Source organism: Dermochelys coriacea, chromosome 2 (assembly GCF_009764565.3).
Source record: "Dermochelys coriacea isolate rDerCor1 chromosome 2, rDerCor1.pri.v4, whole genome shotgun sequence".
Lineage (NCBI taxonomy): Eukaryota > Metazoa > Chordata > Testudines > Dermochelyidae > Dermochelys > Dermochelys coriacea.
Window position 1 is genome coordinate 167,339,548 of NC_050069.1, and position 22,803 is coordinate 167,362,350.

Genomic DNA, 22,803 nt, shown 5'->3' on the forward strand with positions numbered 1-22,803 from the left:
TAGCCTTCACAATGTTCAAGATCTTGATGCATAAAAAGGAGAAAGCAACCATCTAAAATTTAACCCGATGAGCCACCAATGAGTCCTGAACAAAGACCGTAGGTTTGGATAGTCAGGAGTTGGTTAAACCCTCTGCAGTACTCCAGCATTGTAATTGCTCAAAAGTACTCATTCTCCCTTGACTTTCCTGAAAATTCTCTGTGCCTAAGAATTCTGTCTTCTGGAGGTCACTTACCGTGATGTCTTGTGCCTGTAATGTGTCCTTGAGCTGCTCATTCATACCTTCAGGGGGTCACTCCAAGTGCTCCAGTGATCACTGGAATTGACAGTAAACTAGTTTTTCATAATCATTCCACTTTGTGACAAAGTTCTTCATGCTTCGCCATCTTCTGTTCATGTTACTTTTCTGTGTTCTGTCTGCTGGTATGGCAACATCAGTTAACAAAGTTTTGTTGGTTGTCTTTTCCACAACAACTATGCCTGGTGTGTTTGCCTGCACCGTTTGGTCCGTGACAATCGTCAAGTCCCATAAAATCTTAGTCTCTTTCATTCTCTAGAGCAGGGGTGGGGAACCTCTGGCCCGCAGGCCAGATCCACCCCCTTGCTTAATTTCATCCGACCCATGGCAAGTCTCCGCCCCACAGGCCAGAAGCCCTGAGCCTTGGAGCCCTGCATGGGGCTGGAGCCATGAGCGTGGGCTCGCCCAGCTGTGAGGGGAAGCTAGAGTGCCAGGCCAGTTGGTTGGCTGTCTCTGCAGCCCTGGCTAAGCGCAGGGGCAACCAGGAAAGCTCTGAGTCCATTTGCGCTTACCCCCACCTGCGGGCACTGCCCCTGCGCTCCCATTGGCCGGGAACTACAGCCAGTGGGAGCTGCAGGGGTGACTCCTGCGGACGCGCCACTGGCAGCACACACCATGCAGAGCCACTAGGCCACGTTGTGGCCACTTCCGGGAGCAGCGCGGGGCCAGGGCAGGTGGGGAGCCTGCCTTAGCCCCTCTGCACTGCAGCCTGGGAGCCGCCTGAGGTAAGCAGCACCCGGCCGGAGCCCTCAGCCCCTCCTGCACCCTAACCCTGAGCCCCCGCTGTACCCCAACCCACTCCCAGAGACCACACACCCACCCCAAACCCACTGCCCAAGCTCGAAATCCCCCCCTGCACCCTCATCCTGAACTCCCTGCCCCAGCCATAAGCCCTCTCCTACACCCCCAACACCTTGCCCCAGCCCTGAGCGCACTCCCGCACTCCAAACCCTCAGCCCCAACCAGGAGCCCCCTCCTGCACCCTGAGCCCCTTATTTCTGACACCACCCTGGAGCCTTCTGTTCTAGAGAGTCTACTCACCGTAGAAGTTAGATTAGGATTCATTTGTGGTGGGGCAGCTAATGGTGGCTCAGGTTCCCAGGGAGCTATGTTGCCCAGATACCTTGGGTTCTACATTACATGTAATGCTTTCCTGCTAGTCACGTTCTTGACCAAAGTACTATACAGTGTTGTCATAAGGAAAGAGATGAAGGTCTTCCATATAGCTCAGATATGTCCTAGAAAGTCAAAAGTATGCACAGCTGATGTTTCTGGCACTTGATCATCTCTTCTTGATGCAACAGGGCTGCACAGGGGTTCTGTTGTAGATATATTATCGACTCTCAGCTCTATAGATACAATCGTAATATGAGGAGAGAGGAGTACTCTGACAGGATGAGTGTTTTTCAGCAGTGGCATAACTCCCTTGCCTGAAGAAATGCAATGAACAGATGGGACAGTAATCATTGCAGTGCAGGTGTGTGGTGCTGAAGTTTATTTCAGCAGTCATAAGAAGCTAGAGTGTGTTCTTTTTGTCCCTGGAACTCTAGACAGTTCTTGAAACTCAACCCTGGAAAATATTGCTCCTGGCATACTGGTTAGTTAGAAGGCCTGCCCCAGAAATACACTTGACTTTCTCACAAGCTGAATGGTGGCTGGCACATTTTGAGTGTATTACCTAAGGTGTACTCTATTTCCTTTTGTACGAGGTAGTTTTTCTTTTGTCTACTTTTTGGGGAATGCTGAGTGAAGGAGAATTCTTGGAATGGATGCCTAAAGTTTTGGAGCTCTTTTTTCCTCCAAGTACACAATTCACCGTTTGACTGGGTTGGCTGACTACCTAATTTGAGGGTCACATGAAAGAAATGGGGAGGTCACATTAGAAATTACATCAATGAAGTACACTAATGCAAAGTGAGGGTAAACCCCTGCCACTACTGCCTCCCAAAGTACATTTTCAGCTAATTTTGCTGAGGAAAAATAATTCTGAGCATTTGCATATCTCAACCTCTTTGTAGCATGGAAGCTGCCTCATGTTAGTCACTGTAAGGAGAGTGCTTGCATTGTTTCTGAGTAATTACACTTGTTCATCTAAAAGCTACTGCTATCACAGTGCCATTTGTCTTGGCTAGCATAGGATACTGGAGAAGAGAGGTAATTTCTTTCTCTTTTTGTCTCCAAATCATCCTATAGGAGCCCAAACAAGAATATTTTCTTCATGAGCTTAGTTTCTGGCAATGGAAAGCCCAATTACAGAGCCAACAAACCCGATAGAGTATGTAGGTGAAGTAAGATAATCACATTTCTTTCGCCCGTCTCTGCTTGTTGCTAGCATTGCATGAACCTGGATTGGTATAGAACTTGAAGAGAGCAAATTACTGTGTAAGAAATTGCCCTTTAACACCACTGAAGGAGGGGGAGAAAGAGAGTACAAAATGACAAAAGATCTGATTTTAGAGCAAATGAGTCACGCTATTCAAGTTTGTAATAAAAGAAAATGGTCTTTCCTAGGCTGTTTCTCCTCCGGGACAGCCAGAGTAATCCAAAGGCATTTGTGCTTACACTGTGTCATCATCAAAAAATCAAGCATTTTCAAATCTTACCGGTAAGTGTTGACCAAAATGTTCTCATTCTATTCGTTCTTCATAAAACCTTTGTCTTTGTGCAAGGAGAACTACTTTTGGACATAAATTACTAGTGCAATAAAATATAATGACAGCCTTGAGAAACGGAACTCTTTTTTGGCATTTTTCAGTTTGTCTAAAAATGTCCTTTTGATCATCGCTTTGACTGCTAGCATAAATATCAGAATCAAGGTGTAGAACTGATGCAAGGAACTATGATCTCTACGGCTGATTAAAACCATAAGAATTGGCTACCTTTATCTCCATTGCACTCTTTGGTGGCAAGAAGGCTAATACTAGAATGTTTGTGGAAAGGGTTTTTTGTTTTTTGTTTTTTTTGCAGTTACTTTTATGGTTACCTGAGGAATTAGGGGCCTGAATTTGTAAGTTAAATCTGAAGTTTCTCAAAATATAAATGCCCTCTACCCAAAAACATTCCAAACCCTTGAATTGGACTAGTATATCTACACAATCAGCCTAAAATGTTTAGACCAAATGCATATCAAGCCCCTCTTAACCCACAGGACCCTAGCATTCTTCTCTGTCTCCCAAATACACTAATCAGCTAACAATTATTTGAGTAGGGCTTTTGTGTTTTACTTAATGGAGAGGTGGAGAGTTGACTGAAAACCTGTAGAGAATTTATCACACCTTTCAAGTCCCCTGGCCAGTCACTCTAATAAGAACTTTTCTAGCTGGGATTAAGGTTTATTTATTAACGTTTATTTCAGTGGAGCAGTGGGTGTTCAGCATCTGTGGCAGTTGGACCATTAGTAGTTTGTTTGAGCACTCAGAAACTGAGGCACCAAAAACCCATTAACAGTTTGAGTCACTGATGGAAATGCTGTACTTGTTTCCTGGTATCTGGGGTTCTTCTGGAAGGACTGGTTTAATACAGCAAAATACATGCTTTTAAGAGACGTTTCCCAACTGGAGTCGTGAACTGGAAGTATAATTTCCAGCTCGAGGAGACATACTCACACTATTTCTGATCAAACTGTGTTAACAGTAAAAGTGTAGCTGTCGGGGGGAAGGGAGGAACTAGCTGCCCTGACTATGTACCTGAATATGGACTCATGGCAAGCCACCCTGAGTATGTGCCAATGAAAGACCATTGGTGCATACTTGGGATGCAAGCTCCTCACTCTGCCATGGCTTTTCGTCTGTTTTTAGCTCTTTAGCTCTCTAGCTCAGAACTAGTGCAGGTATGTCTCTGAACTGGAGGTGTAATTTCCAGCTTGAGAAGTGTAGACGTACTCTTCCAGGAAACTCTGTGACTGTTTGGTCTCTGCAGTCACTTGGTTACAATTCCACACCTCTCCAGTGGGTGAAAAAAATAAATAAAAACCCTATCTCAATACTTGTTGTAAGCTGGTTAGGACTCTTACTGGAGCTGTTTGTGCAGGGTAAGCAGGAACCTGGTACTTATGAATCTCCAAGAACACTTCAGGCTATGCAGCCAAATTACCTTAGATGAGACTGGTATAGTGACAGTGACTTTAAAGAACAATATTTCTGTTTTGAGACCTATTAAGTTTTTAACTTAACCAAAGTGGATAAGGGGTTTTGTGCATCACAGGCTCCTAAATGACAAGCTGTAATTTGTGCTTATTTTTTCTTGCATGAGATCGTACTTAGAATCTTAACTTATTGTCATACTTGGGTATTCTAATGTGCTGCCTAATTTGGAAAGGACTTCTTATTTCCCTAGTGTGAGGATGATGGACAGATATTTTTCAGCCTCGATGATGGGAATACCAAATTCTCTGACCTAATTCAGCTTGTTGAATTCTACCAACTAAACAAAGGAGTCTTGCCCTGCAAACTCAAACACCACTGCATCCGTGTGGCCTTATGACCTACTATTTGACACTCACTGAAGACTGGATTTGCTGGAAGACTGGATTTGCTAGAAGAACAATTGTAAGAGAATGTTGACACTGGGGAATTGGCAGATGTGTAAGTTGGTTTAAAAATATTATGCACCTTGGGACTCTGAAAGGGATGGATTCAACTGGTGCCAACAGACCAAGATTTACTGGTTTGTCCAACACCTAAGAGTGAGTGCTGCTGAGTGTCCCAGCATCCCAAAAATTTGGGGGGAGGGTATGTAAAATCATCATCAAATCTTGAAACAAAACTGGAATCTATCTTGGCTGGGCTACTCAACAGAAACAAGTGATGAAGATAAATCTTTGAAAAGAACTCTTGCCCTGGGATAATCTTGACAATTAAAACTAGCGTGTTGACTTTTTGTAATGATTACTTTTTTTTTTACACTCCTACTTGTTTCGGATATTGTATGCAGCCTATATTAGGAGCTGATAAGGCTTTTAAATTCGTGCAAGAGTTGGGTATTAATCTAAACCCTGAAATGTATGAAATGCTTCAGCCTAAAAGGATCTAGAAGAAAACCCAGAAGTGTGTGTGTGTGTGTGTGTGTGTGTGTGTCACAAAACATCTCTGGATACCTGAGGTTCTCTCCTCTTCGAAGAAGCAGTGTGAATACAATTCTAAAAGAACATACCACCATATGTATTCTTAAAACTGTTAACTTTTAGTATAATGGCTGTAGTGTGTTTGTGGCATATTAGTGGTACCCAGTCATGCAAAGACTGTATTAGTCAGACTCTATGCACAAATGTTTGAACCTTTTTGAACTTACTGATGGTGGTGGTTTGGGTTTTTCAGCCTGTTGACTTTGTTGAGGAAATGTACTATTCCTAAATGAATTGTATGACCACACTTTTGTATTTGGAACCAGCTGCTTTTGTGTGGGAAAAGTCCTTACACTGATAGTCTACTTATTATGACAAGAGATCAGTGTTTTTAGCTTTACATCTCCTTGAATTTTCAGACTGTTTCAAAGAGCTGTCTTTCGAGATAGTATACCTACAGTAACAATGATATGTAGCATAGCTCTTTTAGGATATAGGACTTTAAAAGAACTTGTACCCCTTTTGCTTTTGGTAGGGTCATGAAAGTTTACATGTTGAGAAACGTGCAAAACGTGGGTTTGGAAATTCATTTAACTATGACTGGCATTTTTTTAATTTACTGCTGGCAACATCCATTCAACAACTGGTATTTGTGACAGACACAATAATGAATACCAGTATCTATTGTAAACTAGTATATATCCTGCCTTAGTGCTGATTCATCATCAGAGTTACTTTATTGTTAATATTTAAATCAATTATGTAATGTTTACACAATAACACTTTCCCTTCTATTGATAAACCAATATTGAAGCTAGGTAAGTACAAGTTGAATGTTCTCTTTGGACTGCCATACTGCATATATCACTGTCACTCTTTTAGCAAGATAGTCAATAGGTACAGGAGGTACTATTGAATTAACTTTATTTTCAAATACTCCACACAGTTTATACATAGCGAGAAATGTTTCACCCTGGGAACTTTCAGAATACTGTGGTGAGCAGAACTGTTTTCTCTTAAGACAGTAAATGATTCATACCAGCTAGTCTATGATGATCTCACCCTAATAAATACTTCTCACTGGTTTTGCTGAATCCTAGCCACCAGAAAGAATAAAGAAGGAAGAACAATTCTGTATCTTTAGGTCTTCATGTAGTGTTGAGAATAGTTTAAGACAAAAACTATAACCTGCCTGAATCATCCATATCAGCTGTAACTATGTCAATGGTATAGAAACACTGTATTTTAGTTTACAGAACACATTCTAGTATTTTTTCCATGTAATGTCTACATATAAAAAATGAAGAAACTTGATTTAGTTTGTAGTGAAAACTTGTTTTTTTTTTAAATGTACATACTGAATTGAGTGTTCCTGCTTTTTAGTCAGTTAAAATGTATTTTAAAACCTTGAAATTTAAGCTAACTTACGTCTCAGACTTCACTCTGCATGCTTCTATTTGGCCCCTCTTAAGTGGAAAAAAAATTATATTGATTACATTCTTATATTCACCAATTTCAGTAAGACCATTTATGCTGTAGTTTTTAAGGTTTTTTTTTCCTATTTCCATAGTTTAGTTTCATCATTTTTCCAATAGGCAGTTAGCATTTGCAGTGTTTCATATTTATAAAACTTGCATTTTATTTAAATTTGAGAATGAAAGTTTGACTATGAATCATGATTTTGTATGTAGACGGTTGACTTAGTATTTTGTACCTTTCCCAGCTAACGTGAACTGTTTTGAGAAAGTGACCACTTTCCAAGTGGCAGCAATCTTACTTGAGCAGATCACTGTTGTTTTTTGTTTTTGTTTTGTTTTGTTTTTTAATTCTTTCTGCTGGAAAATAGTCAATACCACCTTAAACTTTTCCAGCCAATTCAGCTGGCTGCCAGCTTAGAATACCAAGGACTGAAGGACATTTGACTCTTATTTTTGTATTTAAATGACATGAATGTAAAGGGGATGCTCAGGGTTGTTTTGGAGCCTGTTGAATTTTTATCTTTTTGCCTGTGATTTTTATTTTCTAAATAAATACTTCATGTAGCGATCTTGAATATGTCGAGAAGGAAAATGCCAAACCATTTTGGTAATAAAGTTACTAGTTAAGTTATGTTACAATAGGTGTTAAAGTACAGAAACATTTTATTTGTTAATTACTCTTGAAGAAACACGTGCCTCAGTTTAGATGTTTTGTCTTATCTTTTCTGCACTAAATACCTGACAGTCTGACCAATCAATGCACCTTTCCAGTGGCGAGACTTGCTTATTGTAAATTATATTGTCACAATGCAAGATTTTAGTGACTGTAAAATGGAATAAAGTTAAGTTTTCAGGGAATGCAAAAGGTATTAACTTAAGAGACAAAACCTTTATTCAATATGCTTTGCTTCATACTGTAAATAGCTTTTTGGCTTGTGAACATAATTGTAATCTTTCAGGTATTTTTGTACAAATAAGGGACTGATATTCTGTTTCTTGTAATTTAGAAATAAACATTAATACAGTGCTATTCATTTTATATTTGGAATTAATGTCCTTTTTTTGTGGCTACAATCTGTTAACTTGAGTCTAAATTATTTTGGTTGGAGTCCTGTGTGTTAAAGATCTCTTTAAGAATACTCAAAGGAAAATGGAATCCCCACAAGACATTTTGCTACTGGCTTTTGGGCCTAAAGATTACTGATAAGACAATTTGCCATAGAGTTTCCACATTGGATAGCAATCAATTTAAACTAACCTCACTGTGTCTTCCTTTCACAAATACAGCAGGCATCTCGGGGTAATTTAAATCCAACTCTTTATTACAATTTTGATTGCGAGGTAACGTGTCTTATTCAAGTTCATTCATCTTCTCTGGCTTGTCCCTGCTAATCGCTTAAAGGTTTTGACAATCCCCTAACTTGCTGGTCCTTTCTTCAGTAATTGCGTTATTTTGTTTATAAACATATTATTCTCTCAGACAGTTTTATGGTGCCCTCTTCTACATGATATTTGTTTTATATATCTCAATTATAAAGCAGCTTAATCTTTTTCCTGTTAATCATAAACTCAGTTTTCTGTTCCTCTCCACATAGATAGCCCCTGAGCTAGAACACCTTGTTATTCGTAGTAGAATATTTGACTATCTACTATCACCATAATCGGGGTGCTGGAACTAGGGGTGCTGGGAGTGCTCCTGGCTTGAGAGGTTTCCATCATATACAAGGTTTACAGTTTGCTTCAGTGGTTCTCAGCACCCCCACTACACAAATTGTTCCAATGCCACTGACCATAATATGTCCATAATTTATTCCTGGGGGGAATTTGCCAATAAATGCAAAATTCTGTGCCAAAAAATGCAAAATGCTGCATATTTTTAGGGCTGTTGATTAATCGCAGTTAACTCATGAAATTAACTCAAAAAATTAATCACGATTTTAAAAAATTAATCAGTTTTAATCACACTGTTAAACAATAGAATAACAATTGAAATGTATTAAATAGTTTTGGATGTTTTTTCTACATTTTCAAATATATTTATTTCAATTACAACACAGTATACAAAGTAGAGAGTGTTCACTTTATAGTATTTTTATTGCAAATATTTGCACTGTAAAAATGGCAAACAAAAGAAATTATATTTTTCAATTCACCTCATGCAAGTACTGTAGTGCAATGTGTTGATGGTGAAAGTGTAGCTTACAAATGTAGAATTTTTTTTGGTTACATAACTGCACTCAAAACAATGTAAAACTTTAGAGCCTACAAGTCCACTCAGTCCTACTTCTTGTTCAGCCAATCGTTAAGACAAACAAGTTTGTTTACATTTTCAGGAGATAATGCTGCCCGCTTCTTATTTACAACATCACCTGAAAGTGAGAACAGGCATTCGTATGGCACTTTTGTAGCCAGCATTGCAAGGTATTTACATGCCAGTTATGCTAAACATTCGTATGTCCCTTCATGCTTTGGCCACCATTCCAGAGGATATGCTTCCATGCTGATGATGCTTGTTTAAAAAAAATAATGCGTTAATTAAATTTGTAGCTGAACTCTTTGGGGGAGAGTTGTATGTCTCCTACTGTTTTACTTGCATTCTGCCATATATTTCATGTTATAGTAGTCTTGGATGATGACCCAGCACATGTTCATTTTAAGAACACTTTTACTGCAGATTTGACAAAATGCAAAGAAGGTACCAATGTGAGATTTCTAAAGATAGCTACAGCACTCGACCCAAGGTTTAGGAGTCTGAAGTGCCATCCAAAATCTGAGAGGGATGAGGTTTAGAGCATGGTTTCAGAAGTCTTAAAAGAGCAACACTCCGATGCGGAAACTACAGAACCCGAACCACCAAAAAAGAAAATCAACCTTCTGCTGGTGGCATCTGACTTAGATGATGAAAATGAACACGCGTCAGTCCATGCTGCTTTTTCTGCTCATTATCAAGCAGAACACATCATCAGCATGGACGCATGTCCTCTGAAGTCTGAAGGGACATATGTATCTTTAGTGCATCTGGCACATAAATATCTTGCGATGCCGGCTACAACAATGCCATGAGAACGCCTGTTCTCACTTTCAGGTGATATTGTAAACAGGGCAACATTATCTCCTGAAAATGTAAACAAACTTTGTTTGTCTGAGTGATTGGCTGAACAAGAAGTAGGACTGAGTGGACTTGTAGGTGGGCTAATTTTTTGGCCCGAGGGCCACAAAAATTGTATGGCGGGCCATGAATGCTCACAAAATTGGGGCTGGGGTGCAGGAGGGGAGTGAGGGCTCTGGTTGGGGATGCAGGCTCTGGTGTGGGACTGGGAATGATGGGTTTGGGATGCAGGAGGGTGCTCCAGGCTGGGATCGAGGAGTTTGGAGGGGGGGGGGGGAATCAGGGCTGGGGCATGGGGAGAGGCTCAGGGGTGCAGGCTCTGAGCGGCACTTACCTCAAGTGGATCCCAGAAGAAGTGACATGTCCCTTCTCTGGCTCCTACATGGAGATGCAGCCAGGCAGCTCTGCACACTGCCCCATCTGCAGGCACCACCCCTGCAGCTCCCATTGGAGCACGTAGGAGCCGGAGCAGGGCCATGCCACAGCTTCCGGGAGCCATGCGGTGCGGCCCCGTCCCGGCCGGAGCGGGTCTGAGCCGCATGGTGTGGCCCTGTCCCTGTGCCCCAGCCAGAGCGCGGGAGTGGGGCCAAGCTGCATGGTGCAGCCCCCGACCCTGCTCCTCAGCAGGAGCTCGTGGGCCAACTTAAAACCACTTGTGGGCTGGATCCGGCCCCCAGGCTGTAGTTTGCCCACCCCTGCTCTAAAGTTTTACATTGTTTTGTTTTGGAATGCAGTTAGTTTTGTACATAATTCTACATTTGTAAATTCAGCTTTCATGATAGAGAATGCACTTCAGTACTTGTGTTAGGTGAATTGAAAAATACTGTTCCTTTTGTTTTTTACAGTGCAAATATTTGTAAAAAATATATATATAAAGTGAGCACTGTAAACTTTGTATTCTGTGTTGTAATTAAAATCAATATATTTGAAAATGTAGAAAATATCAAAGCTATTAAATAAATGGTATTCTCTTATTTTTAATAGTGCGATTAATCATGCAATTAATCAAGATTAATTTTTTAATTGCGTGATTAATCACGATTAATTTTTTTAATCGCTTGACGACCCTACATATTTTGTCAAAATAATGCAATATAATCACACCAGTTTCACTTATTTGGTAATTTATTTAAACTACCATACAGAAAAAAAATCACAATAACTGTTCAGCATTTTTAAAAACATGAAAGTTAAGTTACAAATACTTGATAACCAAGACCCAGCGTTCCAGTTATAATCCTGGATTTTCATTTAAATTACATTACTTTTATGTTGGTGTTTGGTGTTCTGTAAAGTAGAATGTCACTTTAAATTGCTCAGACTTTCACACAAAAAAGTCATGCAGTTTTGCTAATCATTGTCCTGCATTTTTTTTAAATGGATAAGTAAAATAGATCCTGAGCTGTAATCTAACCCCCTTGTGCCTCTCTGGCACAGGAAAAAAAGTGAGAATGCACATAGGCCTAGGGTTCTCAAACTGGGGGTCGGGACCCCTCAGGGGGTCACGAGGTTATTGCATGGGGGGGTCGCAAGCTGTCAGCCTACATCCCACATTGCCTTCAGCATTTCTAATGGTTTTAAATACATAAAAAAAATGTTTTTAATTCATACGGCTTGCTGTGTGAAAGGGGTCACGAGTACAAAAGTTTGAAAACCACTTACATAGACGTTCCTAGGTGAGGATTCCATTATTGCCATTTACAGTAAGGCTGCTTTACACCACTCTGGCAAGGTAAAGGAGCCTTAATTGACTAAGAATGGGAAGTTTCAGATTAGCAGCCATGTTAGTCTGTATCTGCAAAAAGAACAGGAGGACTTGTGGCACCTTAGAGACTAACCAGTTTATTTGAGCGTGAGCTTTCGTGAGCTACAGCTCACTTCATCGGATGCAAGAATGGGAACTGTTAACTAACAGTGGGAATATTAGCAGCCTGCCTGTTTAGTTGTTATACTTCTGCTCTGCCTCAGGAACAGAGCCTGCTTCACACAGCCCAGCTGCAGCAGCTGCAAGGAGAGGGACAGTGTAAGGGGTAGTCTACCCTGGCAACGTTAAAGCGATGCCATGGCTCTCCCAGCGCTCTGGAAAAAAAACACCTCCATGAAGGGCGTAGCTACCAGCGCACTGTCTACACTGGTGCTTTACAGCGCTGAAACTTGCTGCGCTCGGGGGGTGTTTTTTCACACCCCCAAGCAAGAAAGTTGCAGCGCTTAAAGTGGCAGTGTAGACAAGCCCTGAGTCTCTCACTGTTTCATGTGCAGGTAGTTGCCCAACCCCACCCCCTTAACTGCTGTCCATGGACGCACGCATGCACCGCCACGGTGATCTGCACTCTGCTGCCAGCTGTTCCTAGCAAACACGCCTGGGCTGCAGCAGAAGGGGTGTGTGTTCCCCACAGATTTCTTGGCTCTCCCATTTTTCTGCAGGGGAGCCAAGAAATCTGCGGAAGGTATGAATTCTGTGCTCCCCCCCAGGGTGCAGAATTCCCCCAAGAGTAATAATTGTGCACAGAACTCCAGGAGTGGTCTTGATAGCCCTTCTTGCAGTACAGTAGCCTCTTCCAATATGTTCTTGCTTATTCTATTTATCCATGTTAATGTTCTGTTTGCTTTCCTAGCTACTGCCAGACATTGAATTGAAAACTCTTCTCTGATAAGTGTCTGGAGCATTTCTATTTAGGGTGGCTTTCGTTTTTTTCCTTTTAGCTCAAAAGATTTCAAACAGCTTATACAGAACTTCATCCACCACTGAAATGCAGCAGCCATTTAACATTACACAACGGCTCAGCACAAAGTGAAAATGGATTCTCTATGTAAAGCTTGTTCTTTATTCAGGTCCTATGTTTTGCTTAATGTGGGAGTTTTCAAGCACCCCCTAGGCTCTGCCACTGAGTTCAGTGCAGGTTGGTAGGCTCAACATGGCTGCTAGCTTTTTGTGCTAAACACTGGCCAGGTTTTATAGGCTCCTAGCCTGAAATGAGCTGAGCTTCAGCAGTGGAGAGGCAAGAAATGAGAAGGGCTGACCCACAGTTTTGGGATATTTGGAATGGAGGAGAATTAGAAAGGGAAAAAGAAATGGAGTAGGAAAGAAATGAGTGTTGGAGAGGATGTGGAAATCAAAAAAAGAGGCAAAATGGCCTAAGCAATCAGCTGCACCAACTCCTAAAATAGACCATCCAGAGGCTGAGTCCCCATCACAGTGCTATTGTGATTAAAGCAAAAGCATGTATATATTATTAACATATTTGATGACGGGCGAAAAGTTGTGAATTTTGAAAACTAAGCTTAGGACTCGCTTCCCAATTTAAGAGTTGAAGAACTAAAGTGACTATTTAAGTGATTGCAAAAAGAAAAGGAGTACCCGTGGCACCTTAGAGACTAACAAATTTCTTAGAGCATAAGCTTTCATGAGCTACAATGCATCCGATGAAGTGAGCTGTAGCTCACGAAAGCTTATGCTCTAATAAATTTGTTAGTCTCTAAGGTGCCACGGGTACTCCTTTTCTTTTTGCGAATACAGACTAACACGGCTGCTACTCTGAAACCTGTATTTAAGTGATTGTAATGCTCCTGAGTGCTAGCCTAGCCAGCCATGGAAAGTGGAAATCCTCTCTTTAGCCACAGTAACAGGTATGATGCAGGCAGCGGTAGTGCAACCTTCCTTGAACTACCTCACAATTACAGCTAGTCGAGTATTAAATTCAATGAGTAAATGTATTAAGACCGTTGGGTAAAATCATCAAATTCTTCACCAAATAGCTCGTGTCTTATCAAAGGAGCTGGTCAAAGAAGGAAGAAAACTGGAAATCTGTCTGAAAGGATTTACAATGAACAGTTTGATCAACTCAACAACTGCACCTCTGTCCTGCCCTGGAGAAAAGAGCAGCTAGAGAGGAATGTGGCTCAGAAGCAATGCCACTCCACTTTCTCTTCCACATGTGCTTAGTGTTAATGGAACATTGCTAGCCGGTGTCTATGGAAAGGAAGAGTGCATTCAATTGAACTCTCGCCAGGACAGGGAAGAGAGGAGGGGATGGGGGGGAAGGAGGTGGGAGGGTAGAATCTCAACTAGTCAAGGGAAGAGATGGGCGGGGGAGAATCAGCTGGGAAGGAAGACCCAGATCCACAAAAGGACTTTCAGCATGGTGATGCCGAGTGTGAGCAGGACAATGCTTCTCTTTATCTGGTTGGAGCATTGCGCTGGGGTCTAGGCATGAGAGAGGCCTCTGAGAGGTCTGCCTGATGCTGCAGTGCTCATGCTCAGAGACAGAAATGTAGGGTAGCAGACTTGTACAATGAAAATGTAGGCTCTGAATGAGTTTGAATGGAATAATTTTCTCCTGTGAATGACTGAGGCTGGCTGCCTGTAGAGGGGGTCCAGTGTGTATTATGAAAGAGCTGAAGCTGGCTCCCTCTGGCAACAACAGCCTGATGGATATCCTGCCAGGGGAAAGAAAATCTGCTCCCAACAAGCCAAAGCTCACTCTCCTGACCCTGGTTTAAAGGGTGAGAAATTAAAAATCAGACCTGCCCCCTGTGCTTGGAGTCCTGTCTGCTGACCACGGTGCTCAACGCAATCATTCCTCCCTTTTCCTCCTGTCAGCCCAGCAGCCACAGCATTGTTTTCTCTGTTTCAATCAGTTGCACCTGTGCAAAGCCTAGCAGAGACCATGGGGTTGCACAGGTGCAACGGAGGGCCTCATTTGGCCCACAGAACAGACTAGCTGGACTCCTGGACTCCTGAGCTGAATTTGTAGGGTTGGAAGTTTTGAGGGCAGGGGCACATCGTTCACTTAAAAACTCTCTGCCTGTTTGCTGTGGAAGTTATTGAGCAATGAGAAGCCCCAGGCCTTTCTTGAGTCCCATCCTAGAGTGAAGCTGCACAGTAAATTGGTCTAGCAGCAGCCCTTGAGGCGAGTGTGGTAGTGGCAGTGATGGGGGAGAAGCATGCTGGCAGCAGGACCAACATGCTTGCGGTGTCCCTGGAGAACAGCCTAGGATTCATTCTTTGGGGAACACTGAACTGTGGCTTGCTCACCAGTGTCTGAAAGCTGCAGGAAAAGCATCACCCGGTAAAAACTGTAGTTCCTTTCATTCAGGTGGGAAAAGGTAAGACGTGGGATAGGGCCACGAGTGTACTGGGCCACGAGTGGAGGAGGGCTGGTGGGGATGCTGGCCTTATTAAACTAATGTTCTCCAGAGTTCATGTGCAATCCTGGGGAGCTGGGAGCTCTCAGACCTTCAGCTGAAAGAATTGAAAGAATGAAAAGAATTGTCCCTGGGGAAGTAGCTAACAAATGACAGGGACCATTAAGTAGTTTCCTTCAAAATACATCAAATTCCCCATAAAAATCAATTTATCCTGGGATGCCCACAAGAAGTCAGTTTGTTGGAATCATTCGGTGCAAAGAAACAGCAGATACTTTCACATCTGGATAGCCCAATGTATCTCATTTTCCATGATGCCTGTTGTCAGGGTTTCTCCCCCCTCTGAACTTTAGGGTACAGATGTGGGAACCCGCATGAAAGACCCCTTAAGCTTATTTCTACCAGCTTAGGTTAAAAACTTCCCCAAGGCACAAATCCTTCCTTGTCCTTGGATGGGTACTGCTGCAACCACCAAGTGAGTTAGACAAAGACTCAGGAAAAGGACCACTTGGAGTTCCTGTTTCCCTAAAATATCCCCCCAGACCCCTTCACCCCCTTTCCTGGGGAGGCTTGAGAATAACATACCACCAAATAGGTAAACCAGATTCTTAAACAGAACTTTATTATAAAGAAAAAAAAAGTAAAAGAAGCACCTCTGTAAAATCAGGATGGAAGGTAACTTTACAGGGTAATCAGATTCAAAACACGGAGGATTCCCCTCTAGGCAAAATTTTAAAGTTATCAAAAAAAAACCCCAGGGATAAACCTCCCTTTTAGCACAGGGAAAATTCACAAGCTAAAACAAAAGATAATCTAATGCCTTTCCTTGCTTTCCTTACAATTTTTGTAATCCTAGATCTTATTTCAGGCAGGGTTCTAAGAGATGGTTTTTCCTGCCCTGGTCCCTCTGGTTCCGAGAGAACCCACACAAAGAGACAAAGCAAAAACCTTCCCCAGCAGATTTGAAAGTATCTTCTCCCCTTATTGGTCCTTTTGGCCAGGTGCCAACCAGGTTATTTGAGCTTCTTAACCCTTTACAGGTAAAGGAGGGATTTTATGCTACCCTTAGCTGAATGTTTGACACCTGTCCTTGTAGAACATAAGCTCTCTGGGGTAAGTAATGAAAACTCTGCAAAAATGCAAAACGATTATAATGTTTTGTGATGTTAAATCCAAGTTTGCTAGCTCCTAAGAGAGGCTTTTCCTCCACTCTTAACTTATTTGACAAGTTAGAAGAAGTAATCTATTCAAAAAAGCAGTATACATCTTGAAATATTAGTAGGATATAGTTCAAAATGAGCCTTGGGTTTGTTCAAAAACCTTAATTGAATGAGGTGAAACTGAATTTTGAAAGACCAATATTTAAGGAGCCCAGGTAGAGGCTATAACTCCTCTAACAAAGAATAGAAAGCAAGGTGCTAGACTTCAGATGCTATGGTACTACTTGTTCTGCAGCAAAAACTGTTCTACAGTTTGACCAACAGAGGGTGCTCATAGTGCTGCACACTAAGCAAGGCGAAGTGTTTAGAGCTGAATACTGTACTACAGTGATATGGATCCAGAGAGCTACACTTTTCTCCAGCAATGAGATGCAATCGCTGTTAGTCTCTGTGTATCGGCCAAATCCTTTGGGAGCTTTGCCAAGGACTTCAGTGGCACCAGAATTTGACTCTGTGCGTGTTTATTTTTCAGAGGAATTTGAACAAGACCAAATTTCTGGTTTGGAGTGTGACTGTGCTGTACAAAAAATAACCACTGTCTCCTGTGAAATGTTAGTTTAAACAAATACAAGTGAACTTACTTGTCTGCAAGCAAGTGCTGCCTGCCCTCCTTCAGCGCACAGATCATGGAAATGTGTATTTACACCACTTTGATTTGGTTTTGGTACTGAAACCAAAGGCAGAGGCAAGAACTCACAGGGAATGGGAAAATGTAGTCATAATCCCCACTGCCTGCTCCACTGCTGCTTTTTCGGGGGTGGGGGGACAAGGAATAGAGAGGAAGTTGGACAGAGAGAATGAAAGCACAAATCTTATCCACAAGTAACTAAGGTTCTGTCTGTCTTTGTCCTTTCTGAGTAGCAGCCGTGTTATCTGTATTCGCAAAAAGAACAGGAGTACTTGTGGCACCTTAGAGACTAACAAATTTATTTGAGCATAAGCTTTCGTGAGCTACAGCTCACTTCATCAGATGCAACAAATAAATTTGTTAGTCTCTAAGGTGCCACAAGTACTCCTTTTCTTTTTGTCCTTTCTGTTTCCCATCACCACAATATCTAAGCACCTTTCACATAAACTCTATAGTGAAGTTCCCAGTAGACTTCCAGGGGTCTCTGCACTTCTCCTTTTTGGTGGATAAAAACTGCTTGGAAGGTGGGGGAGTCTTTTAATTTTAATTCATTTCTTTTTTTTTAAGTTGGTAGGAGTTTAGGGGTAAAAGGAGGCATCAGCGTAATGCCATTCCTATGGCAGAAAGGGTTTTTCAAACAGAAAGGCTTTGCAACATTTCCTAAAGATGCTAAGGCTGGATTTGCCAGATCCCCTCTGGAAGCTTGTTCCATAGCCAGATTCCCCTGAGGATGCTTTAGACCTTGCTCGCACATGCCTCATCCTGGAGGTTTTGTCATCTGCATTGTACCATAAAATCAAAGCTATCATGGTGGTTCATAGATTAATAGACCACAGTATTTCCTAATGGTTCTTTATTAGCTCATATAGAAAAATTTTTATCCCTGGAGCTCCAAGTTCTTCACAAAGGAGGTAAGTATCGTTATCCCTGCTTTGCAGATGGGGAAACTGAGGCACAGTGATCTGCCCAAAGGCAATAGCAGAGCAAGTAATACATCCTAGTTCTCTTGAGTTCCAATCCAGTGATCTATCCACTAAGCCATGCCCTGCCTCCTTAAATGTTTGTGGTTTAAAATAACCTGGGGGAGGGGTGCGAGAGGAGTAACAGCAATGATTTTCTGAAGTGCCTCTATGAACTGCACAGCAAATTTTCTCTCATTATGCAGTATTCTGTGTTCCTAATAATGTAGATCTTTTTACTACAAAGTATTTTATTAGGCATTAGAGATGGACTTAAAACTTCAAGATTCTGACAGCCTGGTAGTGACTGGGAACTGAATTTTCTGGCACTGGCCTATCTCTGTTAAGGATTTGGGGGAATCTATATTTAGTGCTGCTTGAGTGTGTCTTTGAATCATGGTGTTTGAGGAGCATTCTAGCAAAGCATGACCATCTACAAGCTGCAAAGTCCTATCAGTAAAATAACCCTAGATAAGCAAGAACTTAGAGCTTTGGTAGTCCTACCTTAAGATAGCACATACCTGGTGGTGTATCAAAGCCGAATCGCACTGCAGGCAGAATTAGGAGAAACTAGTAGAAATTTCAGCCTCTTAACTTAACTTGTGAGGACAGGAGGTAGAGCACCTGCTGTGACAAATTATCAATTCATGGGGTGTCAAGTCATAGCCCCAAAGCATTTCCCTATTGAATATTTTTGTCTCTTCATTAACACAGCCCAAATTATGGAAAAGACACTAGAATTGTTTGTTTTTAACCAGGCAATTTCCTCCCAGACCTGTCTATAAGTTTCAGAATACCAAGAAATTAGTCAGTTCTACTTATGAGCAGATTTTGGCATCGCTCTGGAGGTCCAGATGAACAATCTTGTTGTAGGTATTTGTTTTTCCTGCTGTCCTGGAAGAGTTAGTAAGTTAGGAGAAAAGAAATGTACTTTACCCAAAGAAATACTGAACTTCCGCCTGCTTTCATATTTTCATTTAATGCCCATTTAGCTTTATACTGTGAAGGCAATATTAAAGATTGCTTACTGCATAAGAACTTAACTGGGACACGTTGTTACGCATGCATCCCTCTTATCACTGGTTTTAAAATGAGTGAATGTAGCACAAACATCTAACGAGTGGTAATACATTTCAGAATGAGTTAGAGATTAAGAGTCTAGACCAATTTATGCAATTTAATCTTGGGAGCCAGCGGGAAATGAAAAGTGAGAAATGAAACAAAAGGTTGATTAGATTGTGGGTAAAATTTTCAAAAGTGCAAAAATTACAAGGGTCGCACTGAAAGCTCATAGATTTCTAGGGGTATGTCTACACTGCAATCAGACACCCACGAGTGGCCCATGCCAGCTTTCTCAGGCTAATGGGACTCAGGCTAAGGGGATGTTTAATTGTGCTGTAGACATTGACCTCTCAAGGTCCCTTCCAGTCCTATGATTCGGGCTCTGGCTGCAAGCCCAAGCTCTGGGATCCTTCCACCTCACAGTGTCCTAGACCCAGGCCTCCAGCCGGAGCCCAAATGTTTACACCCCAATTGACCCCTTAGCCCGAGTCCTGTGAGCCTGACTCAGTTGGGGGATGGGTTAGCCACAGGTTTTTAATTGCAGTGTTGACATATCCAATGTGCCCAACTGTAAGGTGCTAGCCTGTCCCCAGCATTTGCAAGACCTCCCCACTCCCACCACTTCCAGGGTCTCTTTCCAGGCACAGATTTAGTTTCTAGGCATAGGCAAAGCACCCTACAAACTCAGTTCACCAGTACTGGAGCTACAGCATCCTGGAGATTTTACCTTTCCCCTCTGTCCTTCCTGCTTCAGGACCTACTGCAAGAATTTTCCTTGCTCTTTTAGAGGAGTGCTTTCTTCCAGGATCCCCTTTTCCCCCAGCGGCTTCCCACTGCTTCCCCTCCCTACTACTCCTGCTCTCCCTTCCTTACTGACAGCCCAGCTCCTCCTTGGTCCCTCCTTAGCTGCACCTGATTAATAAACGGGCTGGTGTGCCCAGAATTCTGGCCCTGTTACACCAAGTCATCTTTGAAAATAGGACTTAGGCTCCTAAATCACACAGATGCTTGAAAATGTTGTCCTGTATCTCTAGGGGTAAAGCACTGGGCAGGGAAAGGATCTGGTCAGGCTATTGGTTCATCTTATTCCATTTGTCATTGATATTTGGTGTCTAATGAATAAATAAAACAAAAACCTGGGTAATCCCTCACATCCCTAAATTAGTGCATAGCCCCCAGTTAGTTCAAGGGACGCTTTTTTTTCCCTCCGCAAAAGGAGAAGAACCAATAAAATTAGTGAATTTGGAACTACAGGAGTTTAATGATTAACTGGAAAAAAGTGCAGTCTGAACACACTGGCAAGAAGAAGAGGGCAGCGGGTGTCTTCAGGGTTGCTGAAAAGGCCTGGGAATTCCTTGAAACTAGAGTTCCTCAGTTCCTTGTTTCTGTCGCATGCTCCTGGAAACAGAGTAAAACTACTAAGGAAATTAGCCATTCCCCAAAACACCTGGAAAAGAACTGAAATCTACAAACAAGTAAGGACAAATGAATGCATTAATGCACTTATCTTAGAATGTGGAGAGCTACCTCTGTACCTTAGCCTGGTAGCCCAGCCATATAAAGTTGCATATTAAACATTAACTCTGTGGGTATATCAGAAAATAATGGTTTAAAATTAATATAACTGTAGCTTTAAATAATATTTCATTAATCAAACTTTTGAAATTCTCATGAGTGTAGAAGAATAATTTAAGTAACTAACTTGAAAGCACTATTTCTAAAGTTTGATATAGTAGAAAGCATTTGTAGCAGCCTTGTAAACCATATGAGGAACCTTGCTGAGTGTCCTTAGCTGACAGGCTGGGATCTTATAGGGAAATACCCCGTTCAAAGCTACAGTATTTGCCTCTGTCTAGGAATAAGTGAATGGCTCAGATGTAGGAGTTATGGTAAAATCATGGAAAATCTGGTTTATAATTGCAGCCAGTCTGTCCAGTCAGGAAGCAAAGGACTGAAATCCAGTGATTCAGGCAGTAGAAATGACTACTTATTTTGGTTAGGGCCCCCTGTGGATAGTATTGAGTGAGAAAACAATGCTCATCTTCCACTCTCTCCCACTCAGTGTGTGGGGGGGGCGGGGGGGCTGGCAGGCTTTAGGCAGCACTCAGATCAGACTGCTTTAGATAGGTAAAATGAGGGAGAACAATACTTGAGTTTGCTGGGAACTGAATTTCAGTTGGTGAAGAGAGGAGCTTTGTGAACCCTTTCAATTTTGGTAAGAAAGGGTGTTCAATTTTTTCCCCGTTTGCATGGTTTGCTGGATCTTGAACAAAACTAGTTTTCCCATGGCTGAATCTCATTGTGAAGCTACAAGGGAGCTTTAGGTTTGACAATTTCCAGTCTACTTAGCAGGATTCCCAGTAAGGGACATTTTATCCAGGGCGACATTTTCAAAATGCACAGGCTACTAAGTCCCACTGAAAGTCAGTGAGACTTTGGCTTCCGAGTCACTTAAAGGCTTTTGAAAATTTTACCCTAAATCCATGTGTGAGCACCTAACTAACTTCTAGAAGTGCTTAGAACAGATCCTCGTAGACTGGTGTAGCTGAGTTTTCCTGTCTGCCTCATATGTGTGCGCAGGTTATAAAACAGGTGTTCAAAATTAATTTCCATGTGGCAGAGTACCACGTTTGTGTACATTCCATGCATGCATAGTTCTAAACAAAAGGGAAGCAGAGAGGCAAGAATAAACCAGAAATGGCTGAATAGGGAGGTTTTTTGATCCAAACAGATATTCTTGAGAAATGGAAATCCAACCCTAGTAAAGCCAATAAAATGTAGCATAAACTACAGCAGGTCCTATGTACAAAGGAAATTAGGACTAAGGCTAAGAGGAATTGAAGGGTGAAAAGCTAACAATAACAAGAAGTACTTAACACATATCTGAAGCAGGAAGTCTGCAATATACTCTGTGGGTCCACTGAACCACACGGGAGGAAGGGAGCAATTAAGGAATATGAGACCCTTGTTGTGGAGCTAAATGAATAATTTGCATCACTTTTCAACAAAGAGGAGATTGAGGAGATACTTATTGTAATAGAATGTTAAACTGTATTATACATTCAGCCAGTAGGTAGTGCTGAGTATAAAACATCTTATTTAAACTAACTTTAGCCATGTGTGGCAAAGCATTAAAGGATCTTATAGTGAACACATCTGGTGTATACCTCTCTGAGAAGTAAGCTCTGTATTCAATCTATATCTGATTCTAGTTGCAACCTACCATGTACAAGAAGTACATGACTTGGTGTCACAAATAAAGTAGTGCCAGAGGAGAACAAATAGAAAGCTTGCAGGATCTCATCAATGCACCACTTTTCAATGCCCCAGAGAACTTCCTCTTTGACAGCCTTTCACAATGGACAATCTGGAAGCAGTATTTTGCAAGATTTTGAACTGCTACAAAGCTCCACCAGGAAACTCGAGATATTCAGGTATCTTCTGTAATTTATGCTATGAGCAAGCAGGCAGATTGTATCTTTAAATCCTTTGACTTTACTGAAGAAAATCACAAAGATAACTATGAAGGAGTTCTGCCTATATTTAATGCATACTTTATACCTCAGAGAAATGTGGTTTGTGAAAGCATGTTTTCACAATCTGATCTTCCATGTAACTCATCCTGTCACCATTCTCTCTCCAAAATCTGAATAATTGCACATAGCACCGTGACAGAGGTGGGAGTCTTTAGTGCTGCCGGTAGTAGTAGTGAAACAGCAGGGAAGCCTAGGTAACTCTGAGAGCTGGAGACAAAAGACAGGAGACAGCCCTTAGACTCACACAAGAAACTTTTATTTCTCCCCAGTTTTCACCATGACAGAGAATAATCACACAGCTTAGGC

General features: G+C 41.8%; 2 protein-coding genes across 5 annotated transcripts in view; both read left to right on the forward strand.

The window, feature by feature from the left end:
• GRB10 (growth factor receptor bound protein 10) overlaps positions 1 to 7,877 on the forward strand; it is a 213,564-nt gene extending 205,687 nt beyond the window's left edge. For all 4 annotated transcript variants that reach the window (XM_038390917.2, XM_038390919.2, XM_038390916.1 and 1 more), the window contains 2 exons: positions 2,810 to 2,903; positions 4,634 to 7,877. In XM_038390917.2, the coding sequence (XP_038246845.1) occupies positions 2,810 to 2,903; positions 4,634 to 4,780 (241 nt within the window). In that variant the 3' untranslated portion in view covers positions 4,781 to 7,877. The remainder of the gene's footprint in view (positions 1 to 2,809; positions 2,904 to 4,633) is intronic.
• A 12,375-nt stretch (positions 7,878 to 20,252) lies between these two features.
• Positions 20,253 to 22,803, forward strand: part of DDC (dopa decarboxylase) — a 113,989-nt gene continuing 111,438 nt past the window's right edge. Inside the window, exon 1 of the mRNA XM_043508634.1 lies at positions 20,253 to 20,436. The gene's annotated coding sequence lies outside the window, so the exon portion shown is untranslated. The remainder of the gene's footprint in view (positions 20,437 to 22,803) is intronic.